Below are 23348 nucleotides of genomic sequence, written 5' to 3' on the forward strand. Positions count from 1 at the left end.
TATTGCCTTTTTATTGTTTTTGATATTAGATTATAAATTGTGTAAACTGCCCAGAGTGACTGAGGGTGGATTGGGTATAAATAAGTAAGTTATGAATGAAGCACATTGGGGCAATGCATAAATTTCCTCTGACCCTCTCTAAGAATAATTAAGTAAAATTACATGGTTGAAAACTACAGCATTACACTACTATAGTATTGCATAAGTCTTGGTGGTACAGAATAAATATTTCCATTCTCCACATTGGTTATTTTTAACTGTTTGCTTTTTGTGTAAATATTTTGGGCATAATTTAGTAGAAACCTGATATGTATTTTAGCAAAATGAGTGACCTGGCCTTTGGCAAGACCTTAGGCTACCAGATGTCAGGTAAAAGAAGGACATGTCTTCTGTCTGATAAGCATAGCATTAAATATTGGCTGGCTTTTATCTTGGTTTTTTTAAAAATAATTTTGGACTGTTTTCACAATGCTCGTCATTACAACTTTTGGGTATTGTGACCTTGTAAACTGTCTGCTCCTTTCATCTCTTGCCCATTGATAGATTCAATAACCTAGATCTATGTGGTAAAATTGATTTTGCAATTCCAGTAATCATCTTCAATTCAACCTCTTCAAATCTATGATTACTGTATAACATGATGATTTATACATTTCTTTTGTGGAATTTGAAAAGCACATTGTCATTGATTCTATAGTATGCTAGCATATGTTCTTAAAAATAAATATTTGTTAGAAAAATGTTGTCCCTAAAGCTGAAGGGAAAAGTGATTTCACATATATGTAAGCTTAAATACATTTTTGCTAAATTTTGTTGTAGACACTATGAACGTTCAACAGTTAGTGTGTTCCTCCCGCCTCCATATCTTCCTTTCCAAATGTCTATATCCTTCTTCGCCTCTTCAGATATCTAGTAAACCTATTCTAATTGTTTTTAATTTTGATTTTTATCACCAGTCTTGGTAAAAAGCATATAATGTTTTACTAGAAAGCTTATGCTAGCAATACTGGCTAGGAATTATAGTCCTAACCCACCTGAAGCACTCATGTTTGAAAACATGCTGCTTCTTATTGGTTGTCCGTCTGGTCTAGCAGAAAGTTAATTCCAGAGCATGTTTAAAAAGTACCACCTTCCTGATCTTTAATATGTGCTTATATATCAATGTGCTGCTAATTTCTCTTACCAAGTAGGCCTCCAAAAGTAATGGCAGGAGAAAGGGCAGCAAAGTAGATGAAGATGACTGCAGCCAGGCATTGTGGGTTCAGAGCATCCTTGATGTCACTGAGATACTTGGGGTACCGACGTTTTATGTCTTTCACTAGCCCCCCAAAAATCTTTCCAGTTCGACGTAAAGAATCATCAGAATCTTCTGCTGTGATGTCTTTCAATTTGTGCCCTGCATGGGAAGGAAAGCAGGTTTTCAGAGGGAGCGCCCTCTTGGGATGTGAGTCCACTTTTTATGGGTATTTGGTGATCTCTGGAGTTATTTCATTCATAATCATGAAGGGTGCCCTATATAATATGGAACTTTAACATTAGAGGAACTCTCAGCTGAGTTATCTGGATAGACTATGAGACAATGGTATCTATTGGGGGGAGGTGAGGTTGTCAACCAATATCTAAATGGCAGGCAGGGTCAGGTAACTGAAGCCTCATCCTTTTTAAAATGTGTATTATACATATTAAATACATATAAAAAGAGGCAAAGCTGCAGTCATCTGGTTGTGGCCACCATTTCAATGAATTTTCCTCAACCTTATGGCTGGCTCTGTTTTGGGAGAGAAGATTAGTGGATGCCTAAGCAAGACAAGTATGATAGTGAGGCTGATCTGCATTTTGAAGCAATAGTCATTGCCATCTAAATGTTATCCCTCTTCCATCCCATGATCATTAAGTCAAAAAAGCATTTTACTGAAAGTGCTGCTAGGATTAAACAAGCCTACTAACACCCTAAATTTTAATGTACATATATTTCTCTGGTTTGCATAATTATTTTCTGCAAAGTCATTTACAAGAACAAAAGATTGCCATTTTCTGAGTACTGACAATACAGTCTTTCTCTCTGTTCTGCTTTATGTCTAATTTTTCTCACTGCATTCCACACATGGGATTGAACCTATGGCTGAGATTTGGAGGCACTGTTTTTGTGTAGCAAGGGCAGCCCTCTGAAATTATCTTCCGCTAGAATTTAAGTTCACACTGACTATAACTGTCTGCTTGAAGCATCTGAAATGGGAGCTCCTCCGGAAATTGTTTGGAACAATGCCTGGTTTTTTTTTTTTTAATCTTTGTATATATTTTGTATATTTTTCCAAAGCTGTTCTTGTTCTAAAACTAACCAGGAATATTTTAGTAATTGTGTGCTCAAATAAAGAGAGCGGGTTTGGAGTAGTGGGTAAAAGGACCAGAGACTGTGAATTCTAGTCTTGTATTAGGACAAAGCCAATTGGGTGAGTTTTGGCCAATCATTCTCTCTTGATCAAGAAAGAAGGGCTACCATCTCTGAAAAATGTTGGCAAGAAAACTGCATGAACTCGTCCAGGCAGTTTCCAGAAGCCAAGACTCATTTAATGGCACGAAAAAGAAAGGGAAGAAAAACCACACAAAACTGCCGAGAGCCTCTTGGGATTGTGGTGGAACATAAATTAAATACATAAATAAATACATTGAAAAAAGGCAAAACATTTTTGGAAAGTTTGTTAGGGTGGTGGGGGCTGGCCTTAATCAGGAAGCAAAGTTTAATATTCAGTGCCAACGTCTCTGGTTTTGTGATAAAATTATGCATGTTACTTATTCTACTAAGTAAAATCAAGGTATCCCCACACGTCTGTCATAAATATGAGACAGGACATCTTCCAGAATAGTTTCTCAGCAAGTTCTCATCTTATAAGCAAACTAAAATATGGACTCCTTCAGCTGTTCTTGCAGAAGCTAATAGTATAAGCTCACTAATGTCTTCTTAGAAGAAATCACTCTATGCCTGAATTCACTATGTCCAGGGGTGGGATTCAATTTTTTTAACAACCGGTTCTGTGGGTGTGGCTTAGTTGGTGGGTGTGGCTTGGTGGTCATGTTATTGGCTGGGCGTGGTCAACTCAATGTCACTCACATCGAGGCACGCAATCTCCTTGCCTGATCTCTCATGACTGTGGGGATGCTGCAACAGTCGTAAGTGTGAAAAATAGTCATAAGTCACTTTTTTCAGTGCCATTGTAACTTTAAATGGTCACTCCACACAAGCAAAGTACCAGCAAAGGAGGGGAAAAAAACTCCAGAGAGAAAAGGAAGTCTAGTCCTGCCAAGAATGTAATAAGGGTTAACGGAGAGGCAGTTTCTGTAAGCAACACCAGAATGTTTCCTTCCTGCCTTTCTTACAGGATTAGGCCAGTCATTTCTTCTAACAACTGGTTCTCCAAACTGCTTAGAATGTTAACAACCAGTTCTAGAGAATAGGTGCAAACTGGTAGAATCCCACCCCTGACTACGTCTGACTCAAGCAGAGAACTGTGTGGTAGTGTTTCTCAACTTCAACAACTCTGAAGTGTGTGGACCCTATGAATGGGATAGAGAATTCTGTGAGTTGAAAAACCGCACTTCTTAAAGTTGCTGAGACTGAGAGACACTAGGCTAAATTATCCTCCTACACTAACCCATAGCTATGTCTAACCATACCTAGGTCTTTTAGTGGCTCTTCCAGTTTCTTCTCCACTGGGAGGTACCTCTTCCTTAGGAAATCCTTCTGCACTGGCAGCAACATTTGGAGGAGTCTTTCACTTTGGATCTCAGAGGGTGGGAGGACAATGCAACAATCTAGGAACTCATCCAGACTCTTTATCAAGTCCTGTCTTCCTTCTGCCAAATAGGAGTCATTGCGAAATACCTACTCCGAGAAAGAAAATAAAACAGTGCTCAGGGAGGCACTGGGCAGGAATGGAGTGGGCTCATTTCACAGGCTGTTGCTCCACTCTGTCTGAAGCAGTACTCTACTAGTGATGTAGATAAGGGGACAGGTCCAATTTCCCATGAACAATTCATTTTAGGTTACTTCTTAACACTATGTGTTTCAGTTAAGAGTTGAATCAGATTTATCTGAAACACGCCTCTCTAGCAGATTAAAATGAACCAATGAATGTAAGCAATTCTAGATATTAAAACCAATGGAACTGAAAAATAAATGTCCACAAGTCTTTCCTAAGACAAACTTCTAAAGTAAAATGATTTTGCTATTAAAACTACGTTCTCTAAAATGTCTGCATTGAAAGCTGCCCATTTTGTCTATATTGTCAAATGTTTGGAAATGCTTTGCCAAGAGTTTTCAGTGATAGGTAATTTCTGTCAACCTAATAGCTTCTGTGCGTCTAGATCTTCCATGGCATGATAGAGAAAGTGAGAACCAAGAACCAAAGATACACTTCCCAGAAATTTGTATCCATCTCAGGAAACAATAAGACACTGAAAAGGCCATGAAGTTTCTTTTCCAGGACCAGTAATTGTGTGAGGTTCTGATATTCTGAACTGATCACAGCAGGCAGAGAGAGAAGAATAAATCTTGCCTATGCAATTACTGATGCTCCTATTTGTGGTAGTAGATGGGAAGCTTATTAAAAGTCTTACTGCTCCACCTGCTGGTTGGAGAAACTTCATCAGGCCTCTCATTTTCTATGCCTAATACTATGTAAAATTCTAGTCGTTATAAGCCTCTCTCAAACAATGCATCCCCATTTTGGGCATTCATGCTGATGGAACAGCAGGGAGGTCTTTGGGGTCTTCATCCTTTACTTCACACCTTTCATACCAGTTTTCTAACTTTGATTCTGGTGCCACTCGATTTCTTTTTTGTCCTTGCCAGGAAGCCATTTCTTCAACATCAGAATTACAGTGGGCATGTGAAGGATCAGATGATGAGATGTATGTACAGAGGAGGCCCTGGGGATCAGAGGAAGGGTCATATGTGGACATAGGACCCAGGTCTGGTGGAATGGACATGAGAGTGCGGAATATGAATTCTGATAAAACATTTTCTCTTGTATTCATTTCTGTGCCTTAAGCAGCCTTGCTCCTTCCTGTCCCTCTCTACAGAAGGAGGGGGGGCACGGGGGGAGGGGGGGTGCTACCTCAGACAAAGATTTAAATCTGCTTTAACTTTTCTCGGAGGAAAGGGGGGGTCACTGAGGGGGAGCTACCTTGAGCTGCTCTGCAATAGGAAAGGGGTTGGAACTACACATTCTTAGCGAGGCAGAAGTTAGCACCTTAAACCGCTAGCCAGGATGTTAGGAACAAGAATTGCTTATCTGAAGAAACCCCAAAAACCACATTGCTGGCACATGAAACTAGGACATTTTGCAAGATGCCTGTGACCTGGGGGTGAAACACAGGTGATGCGACATTTAGCTATGTAGGGGGCTGAGATCCAAATAACCAATCAATATTATCTGTTATTCCTGCATTATTGGGGGAAGGACAAAGGGCTGAATGCGACCACCCCTTGACTATAAAAATTGCTGTAAGATTGTAATCGGGACTTTTGGTTAGCTTTCGAACCAGGGTCCTTATATCTTGGTACCAAAATAAAAGTACAATTTTGTATCACACCTTGTGTCCAGTGACTTATCGGCTTCGACACCGAGCAAAGGCCCAGTTTTGGGGACAATACAGGTACTGAACGGCTTCATCTCAAAAGCAGTCAGAGGAAACTTTCAGCCTTGCTCTCAGCTTATTCACATGGGCTTCCTTCTGTTGAATACTCACCTGCTTATCTTTTCTGAAAGCAGAATCTACCATTATTTCCACGGGGCCCTTGCAAGAATAAAGGAAAACCAACTTACCCTCTCAGACATCATAGTTGAGATGGCTCTCCCAATTTCGTGATAGCTAATGTGGGGGGAATCAGGGCCCAGAACCACAAAAAGGAACCTGACAGGGACAGGAACCTCCAGAACAGAGTCCAGCTCCACAGCCTCCTTCAAGCGTACAAAGGCCAGAATAGGTCGGTCCAGGAAGGTGGCGCAGCCTGAAGGGAGGATGGATGGGCATGGGACATAGTTTAGGGGCTTTGGCATAAAGAGAAACAGGAGGAGAGAAAATGCGGGCAAAAAAGAAAGGAATCCAAGCAGAGGCAAAAGGGTGGAAGAGAAGGGAACAAGGGGAGAGAAAGGGAGACAGCAAAGTGAGCAATTGCAATCGGAGTTTGATAAGCTAGATAGAGAAGCAAAGCATAGTTTCTGCCAAATGCTTCTTCCTGGCCCAAATGCTCAAGAAAGCAAGAATCAGCAAGCAGATTCCCATTCCCCAAACTTTTTAAGATTAGCATATATTCATAGAAACAAGTAGTGTTGGTTCTACAATTAGGCAGTGTGGCAGCATTGTTTAAACTATGGCAATTTAAAACACTTTCAGAATTTCCCACTTATTAATACTTCAGATACACACACACACACACACACACACACACACACACACACACACACATCATTCTTCTTTAAAAGAGAAAAGAAAGGAAGTAAGAAGAAAGATATAGATATGAGGAGAGAAATTCTTTGCTAATCCTTGTGATTGAAGAAACTAGTGTTTCTTAATCTTGGTGGCATCAAGATGCATGTAGTTCAACTCCCAGAATCCCCCATGCTGGCTAGGGAGTTAAGAAGTTAAGGCTGAAAAGCACTGATGTAGAGTATTGAGAGAATGCAAATTCTGAAATAAGATGTATTATTCTTTTTATCTAGGACAGTTTTGTATCTCATTTCCCAATTTACTATGTCTAGGTGGACTGGTCACTTCCTGAAGATTCTGGTTCCTGTGTTGGCTGAGTCAATTGCTTTGTGGCAGCAGTACCTCATTCCTCATTATCTCATGAGTTGTACACCTGCACATTCATGTAGCTCTCTATATAAAGTGAACCTAGACTGTCTTGCCCTTAGATCTGCTTTCCCAATTTGGTGTTTTTGTATTAGATTTTAATTTCTGACAGGGGATGATATTAAGAAAAATCTGTAAGTTCTGAAGGCTGATTTTGATTGTTTTTGAACAATGTAGATACAAAACAGTTGGGAGCCCAACCTTATAGATTAGACAGTGGTGGTGATTGAATTAAGTTACCCTATCTGGGCTGCAGAAATCTGGATAACTATTAGATAGCAGCAACTAGGTACACAGAACTAACTTTCATCTCCAGATAGTTTTGTAGTCCAGATATGATATCTCTAGTAAGTTGACATGCCATAGATTGAGAAGATCACGAAAAAACAGAATATATTCTAATATGTAATTGTTTCAACTTCTACCCTCAAAACAATGCTATAGGGTGCTGCATACCAGAACAACTAGACACAAGGACAGTTTTCCCCCGAATGCCATCACTCAACAACTAATTCCCACAACACTATCAACTTATTTAGTAAGACTGTATTACTATTATTCCTCTACTACTAGATTATAATAACACTTCCTAGTACCTATCTCTTCCCACTTATGACTATACCGTGTTTGCTTGTATCATTACAATTTATATTGTTTTATTTGTTTCCTAGTATGATTTGATTGCTTATTAGTAACCTATGACTATCACTAGTCTTATGATTCTTGATGAATGTATCTTTTTCCTTTATGTACACTGAGAGCATTTGCACCAAAGACAAATTCCTTGCGTGTACAATCACACTCTGCCAATAAAGAATTCTATTCTGTTCTATTCTATGTACTCAAGGAGTTGTTGAAAGTTGGCCAGAAAAAGAAAGGAAGACCTGTGATATGACTCCGCTTTGGAATTGCTTGAAATGTAAGAATCAATAGATCAAACTGATAATTGCATCACTACTAATGTCAACAGATCAAGCTGTGGTTCATGCTGCATTAAAATAAGACTAAGATTTAAAATAATTAGAATAAGCCTACTTTAATTGCTCTATAAAGTTTCATATATAGAATTATAAACAGACCAGCCTAATGCTGGACCTATGCCCAGCATATCTTTTAACAAAAACAAAATAAAAACTGACAAAGAAGGTAATACATATTTTAATAGATATTTTATGCAACACACATCCTGTTTTGTTTCCCATATTTTTCATTATCATCTTAGATTAATAAATATTACTTCAGTGGAAGAAGAAATCTAAGCCATAACATTAGTCAATTTTATTAAAATGATTTTTATTAATTTTAGGGCTGTGTAATAATCCAGATTTGAAGGGGAAAAAGTGATCCAGGGTAGTTCCTTAAAGAAGTGGCATATTTTCCTGGATTGCCTGTAAAGGTGCTGTTTTATGATCCCAACCCCCACAAAAAACCAACCTCTTTGATTTAAAGATGTGCATATAGACTGCAAAAAGTTCCCTGCGTGGTGCATATCAACATTTCCTTTTTAATTTGGATCACCCCTGAATTTTATTTACTATACTTTTGCTGGCCAAATTTACCCTGTCAGATTTTCTGTTCATGCCATCATCCGTATTCCCTCATACTGACGTATAACTTTCAATCCTTTGAGAATTTTCCAATAATTTGTAATTGCTCATCTTGTTGCTACTAAAATAAACCCTTTTAACATCAGATAATATAACAATGAATTTTCTCTTTGACAGATAATAATGCTAATAATAGTACTGGCTTTTCTTGTGTAATAGTTATAATATTTATATTTCAGCTAATAACATTTTTTAACATAGTTTTACTTTCCACAAGTCCACCCCATATCTATCTATGTACCCATTTCTTGGCATCCATATGAACATTGTGGCCTATAATGCTGGAAATTTTTGAATGATTCTCTGGTGTACTGTAGCATCTGTGCATCAAAAGTCCAGCATATATTCTGAGGTCATTACAGCAATTTTTCAAGATCTTATCTGAAATTTTATCTGGAGAAGCCAAGAAATGAAACAATGACATTCAACACAGCTGTTCTCACACTACTCTAAAGGTCCACTACCATTTTCTATAACAGGATTCCTTTTGCACTTGAACATAGAAGATACTTACCAACCAATCCCAGAGTGGCTTCTGCATCAGGAGGAATTTTTTCTAACAGCTGCTTCCTAAAACCACTATGACTTGATTCTCCCTGCAAGAAGGAAACATCTTGGAGATTATACTCTGAATTTGAGAAAATTAGACTTAAAAGCGACTCTTAAGATAATACAGGTTTAGCTGCTCCTGAAAGAAAGCCTATTTCAATATGTATTCAGTCTTGAATTGAATGAGCCTTAAGTGTTCTGATTGATGACTTTTACAAAAGAAAGGCTACAACATAGCTAGTTTTCCTTGACTTTTTGGCAGCTTGTGATACTCTTGATAATGGTACCCTTCTAAACTAGCTCTGTGGGTTGGGAAACAAGAGCACAATAGTTCAGGAGCTCCATTTTTATTGAAGGACTGTATTCAAAAGTGCCTTTTTGTCACTATACTTTGTCCCCATGATAATTAAGTAGCGGGGGCTCCTCAAGGTTCCATTCTGCCCTCATGTATTCTAATAATTGGTAGGTGCTGCTGTATAATGTGCTGTATGTAGGACTTCCTGCATTTGCAATTCTACAAAATATAATAGATGGGCTTTTGAAGGGAGCCACTGGATTTGAATTACAGGTTTCATGCTATATTGCTTCATTGGTTGCTGGCATGTTAGCAGGTCAAATTATGGAGCTCTCTTGAGCATTGTAAAACTCAGTACAATGTAGGACCCAGCATCAGATGCATTGCCTTGACCACCATGTAGCTGCCTGGCTTATGAAATAAATTAAGGTAAAATAATTAAGATAGCCTACTTGAATTATGTAGACATTCACTATGTGATAATCCAAGAAAAAGAAATTCTCAATACAAGGCTATGATGATGGATTTTCTTCTCTGTCTTACTTTAAAGAGTAATTTATAGAATATATACTTCATTTGAGGCAAGGGATGCAAAAGGTGACAAACTTTCTTCAATTTGCTCAAATTCTTGAGCAGTCATACCAAGTCTGGCCAATCCATTGATTTAATATTTCTACCAGTTATAATGCTTTGCTTGATGATGTTGCTTTGCTTACTTGATTCTCTTTTAAGTCTGAGGACAACTAACATCTGAGTACAATTCCACACTTAGATGGGAAAAATAATAGTTTGAATCCCAGTACTTGTGGCAATGTAGTCATAAAATATTCTTCATTTATTTACTGCAAAGTTAACTTACCTGCTCTGAGCCATTAAAAATGGTTTTCATCTCAATTTGATGTTGTTCTTGAAGCAGTGGTTCAGTTGTGTCTTTGGCATCTGTTCGTTGTACCCGTGCAGGCAAGAGAGTGTTTAATGAAGTTGATTCACTAGGTTGACTGGGCAAAGAATTAAAAAAATATTTGAGGCTCAATGAAAAGAATAAGAATGCAATAGTAAAAAGTTAATGCCTAGGTCTTCAGGCAAGAATTCATATAACAACTGATACATATAAAATTGTCAGATTAATTTATAGGCATTGTCTAACAATCTTAATTCAGTTGAAAGAGGTCATTAGTCCTTGGACACTATGAGATTGCAGATGGAAGTATCCCCAACAGTTGACTGAAAGTTATTCATAGTTCCACTGCTGAACTGTTTTTGTACTACAAAAGTTTTCTTCATATTTAATTTAAATTGATCTTCCTATATGACCCTTACTCCATGTTCTGAATTCCCACCATAGAGAACAGGTCTTGATCTGTATTACACTCCTTCAGGAATTTGGCAAATGCTATTATATTTTTAGTCATAACTTTTCAGAATGAAAACCATCCAGTTCTGTTATGTCTCTTCAGCAGACTTACTTTCCATCCTAATTGTCATCCTGACACCTTTCTTTTCAAAGAAATAGAAACACTGAATTCATAGAAGACTAAAAGGCTAGCAGACACAAGACAATTCCTTACATGTCCCTTTTTTTCCCCCTGAGTGCCACATTCATAGATTAAGCATGACAGGCAGATACTTCTGCTGTCCTTGCTGTCCTGATCTTGCAGGACCTTTACTGGACTTGTCCAGATCTTGGAATGAAATCCAAATACTAGGCATTGGCAACTACTGCAGGAGAGCAGATCTTATCGTATGTTCTTTCATTCTCAGTACCCTTTCCCACTTACATATAACACACCTGTCACTAGCTTAATTTATGGAGTATGCCTGATTCAGAAAGAGCTAGACATGGATTGGGGCCCATTTTTCTTGGTTGTCCCATTAATTATTTGGGTGGAGAAATGTCATCTTTCATATTTGTCCTTGCCAATACCTGTGCTGAAGTAGAAGAGCTCTTAAAAGCACCTCTTGGTCATCAGGCTTGAGTTTTCCTTCATAGATCATTTGGGAAAGCACCTGATTGGCAATCCCAGCTAGACTTCTTTCTTGTAAATCTAGAAGGACAATTCCTAGAAATGCAGAAATAGAGAGATATTTTGAAAGAGGTATTTGCTTATCATTCCAAAAGAGAATTTTATTATCTTTATTAATTATATCAAAAGGAAAATTGGAAATCTTTTAATTGATTTTTCAATTCTTTCCCCCAAATAAATGCCATGGTTACTACTGTTACTAAAGAGACTCCAGAATCATTGAGGCTAGAAGATTTGAAAGATGAAAAGAGATAGATAGATAAAATGAATAGATATAGATAGTTATACATGTAGATATGTATATGGATATAATAGGTATACTGTAGATACAGATGTAAATATACAGTATTGATTTACTCTCTTCATTACCTATTATTAATGACAGATTTTTTTTCCTTTTGGAAACCTCAGCCCCCCCCTTCCCCCCCCCCAAAAAAACAACTCTAGGAATATTTGTTGGGGCAAGAAAACAGGTAAGAACAAGTCCATCAATACCTATATAATGTATGGACAATGGAAAGGGTGAGTGCAAGCACCCTTCTTTTTCTTTTGTAGCACATTGTTTGGAAACAATCAAAGGGCAAGTTCTTAAGGAAAATGGTACAATCCTTGCAGTCCCTTTCCTCACCTTTGCTAAAAGCCTTGCGCACCTCTAGAAGGCTTTGGAAAGTCAAGTATGAAAGGTGAGGTCTCCCCCATTGCCCCATCTCCTCAAAGTCCTCTTCCAGTTTGATCCAGCGAGAAGCTTCCATCCAGCGAAACTCATTGTTCCTGTCCATGACCAGCTCATGAAGTTCCACATATGACTGAAGAAAATAGCAAAAACATGTCATAATGATTGCCACTTTACTCTTCCTTCAGTGCTCTGTAACAGTTACTCAATTTGCAGAAATTCAACAGGCAATATTTCTGTAAGTAGGGATATACTGGGGAATGATATGTAACAATTTTATCCACTGCATGTCTCCTCCATTGATGAGGACATTAAGGACATAAGGAACAGTGGTGAAAAGAAAACCCTCCTTTTAGGAAAGAAAAGTAGAGAGAGCTAACTGTGAATTCTAGGAATTGTTGTTTCAACATCTGAGGACAAGGGAGGTGGAAGGCTGCTGTATAAGTTCACTACCACTTCAGCCTGCATGAAAGTTGTTCCTACCTCACTAAAGCCTGTGCTGTGTATCCCTTATTCCTGTTTAGATCAGAACTGTGCAATTTTTGGCAGGCTGAGCTCTTTGGCTTAGGCACCAAGAGGTATGCTACAAAGTGTATTCAATGGGAACAAGGCAAAACATTTCCTTTTCCCTAAAATAAACTTTCACTCAAATTTTAGCTAGGGTTTCTTAGTGGCCATATGCAGCTGACTGCGTTGTTTTCCTCAGGGATGTTTTTGATGTCCCAAAGTAATCTATAGCCTTAGGATTTCCTGGTGTATCCCTGGAAGTCACTAGGATTGACTGAATTTGAGTATTTATAGTCTCGGTCAAGATTGGTTTGTGCTATTTAAAAAAAATGTTCATTAGAAATATTTTTTTCTCTCAGGCATTTAATATTTTTCTTCTGTTACATTAAACTTTCAGTTTTAGTTCACTTTTTCAGAGTCCCCCGAGGCAATGTTTACAGTTTTATGGGAGAAAGATAGAATTAGCTTTGAGATTCTGTACTTTTTTAAAAAGAATATTTGTACTTTTAAATTTGGTTTAAGATTGCAAAAGCAAACAAGAGTATTATGATTTTATTCATTACTCAAAGGTATATTCCACTGCAATTGCAGGGTTCCTGGCCGCATACAAAATGATTTTGTGATGGTAGAAGTGCATCCTTTCCCCAAATGTAAAATCTGTCTTCATGATACGTCTGGTTTCTAAACAGACCTGTATTTGTAACTGAGATCTGAAAAATAATGTAGGAATTCCATGTTTGGCTTTCCTACCATTTAGATTTATTAAAAAGTGGAAGTCAGGAGGTGAGGAGGTATGGTATCTCATTGATTCTTCTTATACCATTTCTTTAACTAAAACTGTACAATTACTATATTTTTCAAACAGGCAGTTAGCAATTCCAATTAAAGGGATTGTAGTTATTTTTAATGGACGTGGAGTGCAGGGATGGGAGCTGGGTATGTTGCAGGAAGAAGATAGAGAGCATTATGATGAACACAGAAATGGAAATTAGTTACAAGATGCACCATAAAATTACCAAGCAGCACCCTATTTATTTTTAAAGAGATACTTAGATGGGCAGCTTTTTATGCTTGCTGTTAAGCCTTTTTGATGCTTTATAGCTTTATCATTTTTATATTGTTTTAAATACTTTGTAAATATTCTGTTTATATTTTGCAAGTTCTCTTGAACCCTTTGCTGATCTGTGGCCATGACAAAGATTTGGCTTGATCTTTTGAAACTTAAGCAAGGTTACATCAGGCACTTTGAATCAAGTAAGGATTATTTGGGGACTGTGTAAAAATCCAAAACATATATCTATTTTCTACATAGAAAAAGAATTGTTTGGCAATTCCAGCACCACTAGGACTTTCAAGGTTACTTCAGAGAAAGAACACTCCAGAGGTTTCTATGGCTGGATCCTTGATATCTTGGAAACTGCTTACAAATTACCATAACCAAACTCAAATCTCTCCAAGCCCTAGGAACGTACATTATGGGAAGCTTTGTGGGAGATGAGTGGCTTCACAGGCTCCGTACCTCTTGGCTCCTCCTCAGGTGAGGAGGAGCTACCTGTCAATAAGAAAACAAGTTTACTCATTCACTGCTTTTTCATCTCCACTCTTCCCATTTCCCATTTCCTCCAATGTGCTCCAAACAGCATGCGGAAAACAATTCCTTTCTATGCCCTTGACGACTCTGTGAAGTAAATCAGATGAAAGATATGACATTGCTGCCAACCACCCTCTGTACTGCACTTGTCTTCTGATTGGAGCCAGTACTTTTTATCCACTCTATTATATGGGCTCATTCATTCATACTTGCTGAAATCTGGGCACTCTTTGCCTTAGATAAATGTCAGATAAATGATAGCAGCTTGTAACCCTAACCATAACTATAGTTCAATCTTTTGTGGGTGATTATGATTTGCAAACCCATCTCCTTGGGTTAGTTTGTGACTCGACATATTGTTTGACCCCAGAAAATGGATTAACACATGGATGGTCTATTGTGTATGAACCTATCCTTATGTCTGTCAATAGGACTCAGGTAGAAAAAAAAAATACATTACAGTTCATCTTACAAACCAGCGCAGATTATTTATGTGGCAAAATCCCACGCACTGTGTGAATGAAGAGAAAATACCATTGCCTTCCTTTGGGGGGCAATAATGTTTGGGTGGCGGCCCTATCATTAAGCAAAGCAAACTTTGTTCTTTTCACACTAGAGTTGAGTGTTCTTTTTCTAGTCAATTTACAGTGACCTCCGTTTTCTTATTCTTAATATGAGAGTAGTGCAAAAACAATAGAAAGTTGTTTTTGTGGAATTTGGAGGAAATGTTCTCCAGTTATAGATGTAGTTAATGAAATATTGAGTTAATGAACAAATCACTTACTGAAATGGGTGGCTCTAGAAATCAAATAAAAAAATATTGAAATTTCCAATATGAAATAATTAGTACAAACTTTACTTCTTCATTCCATTCATTGATTGAACTTTGATACGAATTTTGGAGCAAAATAAAAAAATATGGCAAACAACTTCAAAGCTATATTTCTAACTACTTATGCCAAAATAGGAATACAGTTGGAAAGAGAGTGTTAATCTTACAAAATGATTTAGATAAAAATTCTTGCTTATGTAAAATATAATTTAATAATCATAATAATACTCATTTGTCCAGAAACCTAGGGAATTCTCAAGTTGTGATTCTAGATTTCTCTTTTAACCAGAAAATTACATTCCAGTTTGTTTATTTGTAGCTTGAGCAAGTGACTAAATTTCTAAGACATGCCACACAATTTATATCTCCAAGGGAAGACTCTATTTTCAGTGCATCTTTGTGATAAAAAGGTGCATCTAATACTTCCTGCCATTGCCATCCCCTTACACACATTAAAAATTAGGATAGCTATTCTGAATATTTTGCCACTTATTCAATTGCAGTTATTTAAAAATATGAAGTCATGCAAGCAACCTACTAGCCTTCTCCAACTTTGGTAGGACCAAACACCACGAAGCTGATGGGAAATTTAGGGGACTATATTCCAAACAATTTGTGGTGGCAATAGATTGTAAAAAAGTGAGCTATGGAGGTCAAGTAAAAGGGATATCCAGTCTTCTTCCTGTCCTCCTTGAGGTACCCCAGTTTTTTGGTCATCCATAGAAAGCTAGTTATGATATCATTTTGAGTGATTCAGGAAGAACATTCTTAAAAGTCTGCCTTTCCACTTCTATTCACTGCTGAAGCAAATCCGGAACAAGGGGTGACATATGTCCACACACATATTCAGCCAATTTGGGAACTATAAAGCAAAACAATGGAAAGGGAATAAATAGTGTGTGCCTGAGATCAAGATCATGCAATTGGCCTTACTTTCAAATTCAGGTAAAAAAAAGGATTGAGTTGAGGATTTCATGGTGGAGAGGAAAGACAGACCCTTCCCCCCCTTTCCACGAGAAATGGAGTCTAGGGTTTATCATAACTGTCTAATAATGTTTGAAAGGCTATCTCTGAAAGTGTCCAAAGTTATTTTACCCAAGTTGGAACAATTTTTTAAATCATCCCTGTATTTTTTATCATGACATCAAGGCTATCATATAGGCTCTCATATTTACAAACAATCAAAGGCACCACTAAAATGCTGCTCTGTAGCAAATAAAAGGGCTCATGTAAAACAAGCCAATCTATTTTGTTACAAGGGAGAAAAATACCAGCAAGAAGAATCTTTCCTTTCCTTTACAAGATCTATATTTATATTTGTCATACAAGGAAATATTTGCTTTCCTCACCAACCATCATATCCCACAATATTATGAACTGATAGTACCTACTTATTATACCCTACAATTCTAAGGAAAAAAAATACCTTCTTTGTAATGGGATGTTTGTGAAAACTTTTTTGTGAGAACTGAACTGTTCTATTCTATTCTATTCTATTCTATTCTATTCTATTCTATTCTATTCTATTCTATTGTTTTAATTTGATTCAATTTCTCTCTCTCCATTTATAATTCAAAATAACAATAGTGTTCTGGGTGACATTCAAATTAAAAAAACACTTCCAACAATTAAGAAGAATATATTTCCTTCTGTATTAACTATGGAGAAACCCTAAGGATGAAATGGAATAGTTCCCCGGGGTGGAAGAGAAACTTGCATTTCTAAGTTAAATATGTATTCATACCCATTCATACTTAAAAAAAAAAATTAAATTAAAAACCTACAGAAATCTTTCCTATTGTTCTCGCCAAAATACTTCAGCTAACCCTCATATATGGCTACAATTTTGCAGATATATTATACTGCATTTTTGTTTTCTTTTTATTCTGATTTCAGCCTGCTTTACCAACCTTACCTTGAAAACAACTTCCACAGTCCGACATTCAAGAAGGAGGGAAAAAAACATGTGAAGTTTTGGCTCTATAAATCCCCTCTTTGGCAACTGCACAAGACACTCTGACTCCACCCTTATGTTCTTGTCACAAGTGGTTCTTGTGTTCATAATAAATTCATAACCACTTTACGTTTGCTGACAGTAAATATAAGGCGTTTGGTTCTTTTCTGGGTGAGGGGACAAGACATTAAGTGGCTAGAAATCACAGCTCAAGTTCAAAACAAGATTATTCAAAATCAGTCCCATACTTGCATTTGTATGCCACCTGTTCTATGAATTTCAAGTAGATTACATTAAGGACAATATAGAATTACAGAGTTGGAAGGGACCTTGGAAACCTTCTACTCCAACTCTCTGCTGAAGCAAGAGGCCCTGTTCCATTCCAGACAAATGGATGTCCATAAAAGAAGTTAAGTTGTTAAATTATACTTGATACTTCTACTCCATAAAAGAGGCAGAATTGCAGGAGAATTATAACTGAAATACAGTCATCCCATCAACCATGTTTTCCTTCCATTGACCTCCATTGTCAAGGGAAGGAAAATATGGTTGATAGGATGACTGTTAGTCTATAGCCTCTTTGAGGGCAAAATTGGTTTTGTTGTGTTGGCTAATAATGTAGCTCTGTCAAGCACCATGTTCTGATACCATTACTTGGTGGGTGATTCACCTGACCTTCTGTACTGAAATTAAGTTCTAGGTAGGCAATTGTGAAGTAGCCTTCATGTTTCTTACTGTCACTTGATCATGAATCACCAATAATGAAAGAATCTGCTTTTAACTGGCTATAAACAGAAACAACTTAAACTCAATAGGGTTTGTCTTCACTTCAAACATAACTTGTATTTATCATCAATAGTGGAATGTTCAAGGAACAGCTGAAATCCAATGTCCTTGTGGGGAACAGATTGTCTGATAAGGGGGCAAATGACTCAATGACTTTCCCTCAGACGGTTACTGTCAACAGGGAAGGGCCAATTTCTACTGGCCACAGCCAATTCACCCAACACAAGGACATCCGTGCTACTAATCTATCTTTCTAATTAGCTAGAAAGTATTATGTAATTTTTGATTGATGATTGTATATAATCTTCCTTGAGTTAGAAACCCAAAATTACACATGATCTTGATTTAGAAAATCAAACTTTCTAGTGTTTTTCCTCTATAAAATTGATCCCTCCATAGTTACTTTAATACATTAGGGCAGGGGTAGTTAACCTTTTTATACCTACTTCCCACTTTGTATCTCTGTTAGTAGTAAAGTTTTCTCTAACCGCCCACCGGTTCCACAGTAATGGTGATTTATAAAGTAGGGGACAAAAACCCTACCGCTCACCATGAAAGCTGGAACACTTACTAGTGGGGTGGTAGGGACCAGGCTGACTACCACTGCTTAATCCTTTATCATTTTATACTGTAGCAGCAATTATAGCTTTGAAAAATGAGTTGTGGTGCCTATTGAAATCTCAGAAGGTAATTGTTGATCTTCCTTTTGTATGATTTGTACAATACATACAGAGAGGGATTTATGATCTTTTTTAAAAGCTCAGTTATTTGCTAAATAGTGTTCTGCACTAATTAACTAGTATGTGACATGTACAGTTGATTTGTGAAGATAATGCTCTGATAATTTCAGTCATTCTAATAATTTCAGTGCAACTTTTAATGCCTTCAAAGCACCGCACATATATTATTTTGATGTAATGTTACAATAATCCACTTTGTTAAGAAGATAAAGATTTTTTTTTTCTTTCTGATGTTGCAGGTGGGAAATTCAGTCTAAGAATGAATTGTCTAAAGCTGCCTAGTGAGTGAACTTGTGGTGGAAGAAAGTTTCAGAAGGGAAATTCCTGGTTTGCAGCTGAGCCTCTGCCAGGCCACTGAAGATGCCACTGCACACACTCACTTGCGTCCACATGCCTCTGATAGGATCCTGCTTTCCCCATGGATACCCTCTCCACCCTCCTTCTTTTACTCAGGTGATAGATTCCCTGGTGACCAGGCCAGAAGTACTGACTGAACGATGTACAGATATGCTGGCAAATGTTCATCTGGTGAACTGAAAATGCAGAAATGAGAAAGAAACGAGAAGGCTTATTTTGCCAAATAAAATGAGATTTCTACTTTTCTTGTTAGTTGCTTCTAGCTTATCTGTCGGTCTAGTTCCCAGGCCCCAACATTCTTGGATCTGCTCTCTAGAGTTAAGCCCTAGATGTGCTGTTGCAACTATATGACAATTTATAAATGGTGGGGTTGGTGAGATTCTCAATAGTTAAGCCATCCATGGGACAGAGGCAGAACCCCTCCCCCAGGTAAAATCACTGTAGGCATGATTATAGCATTCAAAGTTTGTTGGTAACTTTTCTATAAATATTCCCCCCCACCTCCATTATGCAAAGCAAAAAAACTATCTCAGATAGTAAGTGCCAGGACTTGGAAAATTGAACTTTCTGCACCACGTATCCTGCCTTGAATTCTACTGTAGAGGGCACTATTAATGCAAAGCAGGTTTTCAATTCAATTTTATAGAATGTGAAGGATGTGTGTTTGTGTTTTATTTTTATAGTTATAATGTACTCTGAAGATGGCGTTTAATTTCATGGTGCAAAGTGCAATGACAATAAACTAAACTAAACTAAATTACATTAAACTAAACTTGGTCCTGTTACTGCCCTGGAAGATAGACTGCTGCTGTATGAAAGACAGATAAAACTGCTATACTTGTAACTCCCTTGGGAAAGGAATCAAGCCTAAACAGAACATACCTTTATATATGATAGACTGAAGGTACCATCCAGTAATTCACTTTAGATAGCAAAATAATTTGGTTTAGTATTACTGCAAAATTACCATTTTGTAGTGCCCTTGGGAAAAAGGATGAAAGATATACAGAACATAGGTGGTATCTTTGACACCAAGGGAAGTTTTCCTAGTCCAATTTAGAGACTGAATCTGGTCACCATGTATAGCCATAAGGATTACAGCATCTTCAATCTAATACAGTAGCTCCTTCCCCAGATGTGGTGAACTACAGATTCTTTTATTATGCTAGCTGGGGACAATGGGAATTAAAGTTCAATATACATGGGCAACAACAGATTTGTGCTAGAGACTTGTATGCAGAGTTCCTCTTTGTTAATTAATATTACATAGGATGTTTTCAGCTGCTTTGCTTCTCAAAGATGGTTACAGTTTTCTTTTCTTGATCATTGGTAGAAGCACTATGTCACTTTCAGCATGGAAAACTGAAAGTTCAATAGCCATTACATTTTAAGCACATCCCTCTTCTATGCTGAATCTTATATCCACAGCTACATTCCCAAACCCAATTTTATGTGCAACTAAGTTGAGATGGAATGAAAATAAAGACAGCAAATGTAATCATCTTTATGCAAAATGTGCCAGGTTGCATTTTTTTTTTTGATCTATAGCTAAATTTAAAATAATATTGCCACAAATTGCTGATGTCCAGATTTGGTTCCAAATGTTACCATTGAATAACATTGAAATGCAGCAGCCAATTTTTCTAAGGGAAATTTAGCTTCCCTTCTCTAATGAAATACAAAATATTCTTGTATATGCCTTGGAAGTAGATTCCTGGTGACTGCCTGGACAAGTATCTGCAAATTCCTTGATAAGGTGTTTAGAAGAGGTTTATCATTCTCAAGCTTATCTAGTTGGCTTTGTGCCTAATGTGAAACTAAAACTCATGGTCTCCCTATTCCCAGCCTGGTGCCTTTATCCACTTCCACCAAAGTGATTTACAGTTTGTTCTTAATGAATACCAAAAAATTGCTTTTTTGGCTTTTTGGAGTCAGTGTGTCAAACAACTTCTTTCTTCCATCCCAGTTAATGCATATCTACAGTGCTCCAGCCTCTTCTTGTCCCTTAAATAGGAACACATGTGTTATTTATTTCCTTGCTCTAAAGTACAGTGTAAAGAGTGTGCAAGTATTGATTGAGTTCACAGTGGCTGCTGTTTCTATTTCATTGCCAGCCCCAAATACTAGCCAACATACAAGATTTTGTCTATATATGCTTCCTGCCAATTCAAATAAACAAATCTTATATTTTTTTCATGTTGAAAATTATTATAGCAAAGCTATGTTGTTGTTAGAGTCTTTCATTTTGTTTTTATTTGTAGGCATTGTAGATATGCTCCCATATCTGAAAAAAAAATCATACAAAGCAAAACAATCTCCCTTTATGACAACAGATACCAGAGAAATATTTTTGCTCATTCCTTCCCTGTTGGGATAGTTCTTTACTAGTAGGAATTTTTCACTTAAGGGAACACTCAGAAATATGGATAGATTGTGGATATGGAAATGTTATACATAATAATGGATATTGCACAATAAAAAATAATAGTACAAAAAATATGAATAGATTGATAATTTATCAATACCACACTTGTTAAGTGCATTTTTTTTCCAAAAAAGAGTTAAAGGCTCCAATCCAGATTTGGACTATGATATGGGAGTCAAACAATTTCTGCTTTCAAGAAATCTAGCACAATGTGCAATTTTCCTTTCAACTGTTAATGAATGGAAAAAGTATGCATGAGAATAAACGTATAGGCATTCTGGTTGCTTGCATTGGGTGAGGCCAATGAAGTGGATGTATAGATATGTTCTTTTGTTTTTACAACATTTTTGTAAGCCACCAATTTATTTTAAAAATAATATAATAATGTGATAAAAGTCCTCTGGTTGCTTTTTGGAGATGTAAAGATGTCGCCCTTCATCATATGGAGTTTACAGGCAGGTTTTTAGTCTTAGTTATTGTCAAGAAAGAGCCAAGACAATCAAAGAAAGAATGCCAAGTAATGCCAACCTTCCAGAGCCAGTAGCACATTTAGAATACTATCTTTTAGAGGCAAAACTGAGTAAATAACTAATTCAACCACAGTCCTACCCAGATGTCACTTTTTTCACCTTTTTCCAAATATCATCATGATAGGTCTGTGGGGCGTCGATCCAATCCCACATTCCAGAGATTGATCTGAAAGGCCTTTAAACACAGAGTGAGTACATAAATTTTAAGTAAAGGACTATGGAACATTTATGCACATTACTGGAGGAATGGAAAGGGGCAATTCAGTATATTAGATTGATTAGGGAAGGACCCAAATATTGTCATACTAAACTGCACCCAATGAAATTTATATTAGTCATGACTAATTTAAAATCCATTAATTTCTTAAGTATGGTTAGCTATGATCCAATCTGCCATATAAAATTACCTAAGAGACTTTTGGCTTCTTGGTATATCACAAAAAAAAAAAAAACTCATTTTCTCACAGTCTGAAGTTATTATGCAGAAGCTTCTTTTAAAAACCTTTAACTAAGATACCTTATCTGACCGACAACTGCAATCAGAGAACCTTTGGAAGAGAATGTCTCCCAATGTGTTAGTTGGCCTTAGGTACATTTTTCCTTTGTGTGGCATTACTCTCTTTGAGAATCTCTTTTTATAAAAAATGATTTGAAGAAAATGACAACTGACACACCTACCACGGGACTCTTGTTTGCTGGAGCAGTGGGCACTTTCTCAAATGTTTGGATATGTGGCTTAGCCAATATGAATATTCCTTTTAAACAGGGATCAATTTATGATCTAATGTCTAAATAGCAACTAGGTTGAACATAATCTGAAGTACAAAGTAGAATCCTAAATCCTTCCAAAATTCCTGCAACATCTTAGAGCCCAATAGTATATGACAAGTTTGTCCTGAAAGATTTCTGCATTTTTTTCTTCAATTGATTTCAATTACTCACTGTCTTCACTTGCAAGTGACATGTTAGACTGCTTCAATGAAGAGTCTCCATACGCCTCCAAATCAAGTTTCTCCTTAATCCCAGATTCATAGTCCTCCTTTGAGAGGGAAAATATTAAAAATGCTTATTAAAAACACATATTAATATTAGTGTATTAAGCAACTCATCAAACTTTGATGCTGATTAAACAGCAGTTTCCTCCCAATTCAAGGCTTATTTTTGTGACTCATATGCAAGTAAGAAGTAACCTATTTTCTCTCTCACCTGAAATGCCATTCCCTCTTGGCTTCCGGTCCCTCTGCTGTGTCCTTCTTGTTCTCTTCCTAATGCTCAGCCTGGAGGTAACATTCCCTGATTGGCTGTTTCAGTTTGAAATACAGAAGAATGAAGATAAATTAAGAAGTTAGAGACATGAACACAACTCTACCTTCAAGGAAGTCTTAGGGCAGATTGCCTGCGATGCTTTTTGTGTCAGACCACATAAAACTGACTTATTGGGGTATCTTGTGGAACTAAACAGAGACAGAAAACCAGAGCCACTTCAGCAGCAGTGCCTTGTGACTCCTATGGGGATCATTGCATGTTATTATTGTTTGTATGTCCTGCAATGAATATAACCAACTGTAAACTATTTTAATTCAATTTCTGGTTGCTTCTAGATGGGCCCTCTTCTTGTCAACT

General features: G+C 37.1%; 1 protein-coding gene across 1 annotated transcript in view; it reads right to left on the bottom strand.

Annotated features, from left to right (window-relative positions):
* Positions 1 to 23032, bottom strand: part of SLC4A1 (solute carrier family 4 member 1 (Diego blood group)) — a 49626-nt gene extending 26594 nt beyond the window's left edge. The window contains exons 1-10 of the mRNA XM_087917522.1: positions 22932 to 23032; positions 22668 to 22764; positions 13983 to 14062; positions 11959 to 12136; positions 11231 to 11366; positions 10166 to 10304; positions 8977 to 9058; positions 5826 to 6010; positions 3673 to 3880; positions 1184 to 1396 (exon numbers count right to left, since the gene is read on the bottom strand). Coding sequence (XP_087773648.1) covers positions 1184 to 1396; positions 3673 to 3880; positions 5826 to 6010; positions 8977 to 9058; positions 10166 to 10304; positions 11231 to 11366; positions 11959 to 12136; positions 13983 to 14062; positions 22668 to 22764; positions 22932 to 22943 — 1330 coding nt within the window. The 5' untranslated portion in view covers positions 22944 to 23032. The remainder of the gene's footprint in view (positions 1 to 1183; positions 1397 to 3672; positions 3881 to 5825; positions 6011 to 8976; positions 9059 to 10165; positions 10305 to 11230; positions 11367 to 11958; positions 12137 to 13982; positions 14063 to 22667; positions 22765 to 22931) is intronic.
* Between the last annotated feature and the right edge of the window lie 316 nt (positions 23033 to 23348).

This window comes from Pseudonaja textilis, chromosome Z (assembly GCF_049901715.1).
Source record: "Pseudonaja textilis isolate UNSWEBS1 chromosome Z, rPseTex1.2, whole genome shotgun sequence".
In the NCBI taxonomy this organism is placed as follows: domain Eukaryota; kingdom Metazoa; phylum Chordata; class Lepidosauria; order Squamata; family Elapidae; genus Pseudonaja; species Pseudonaja textilis.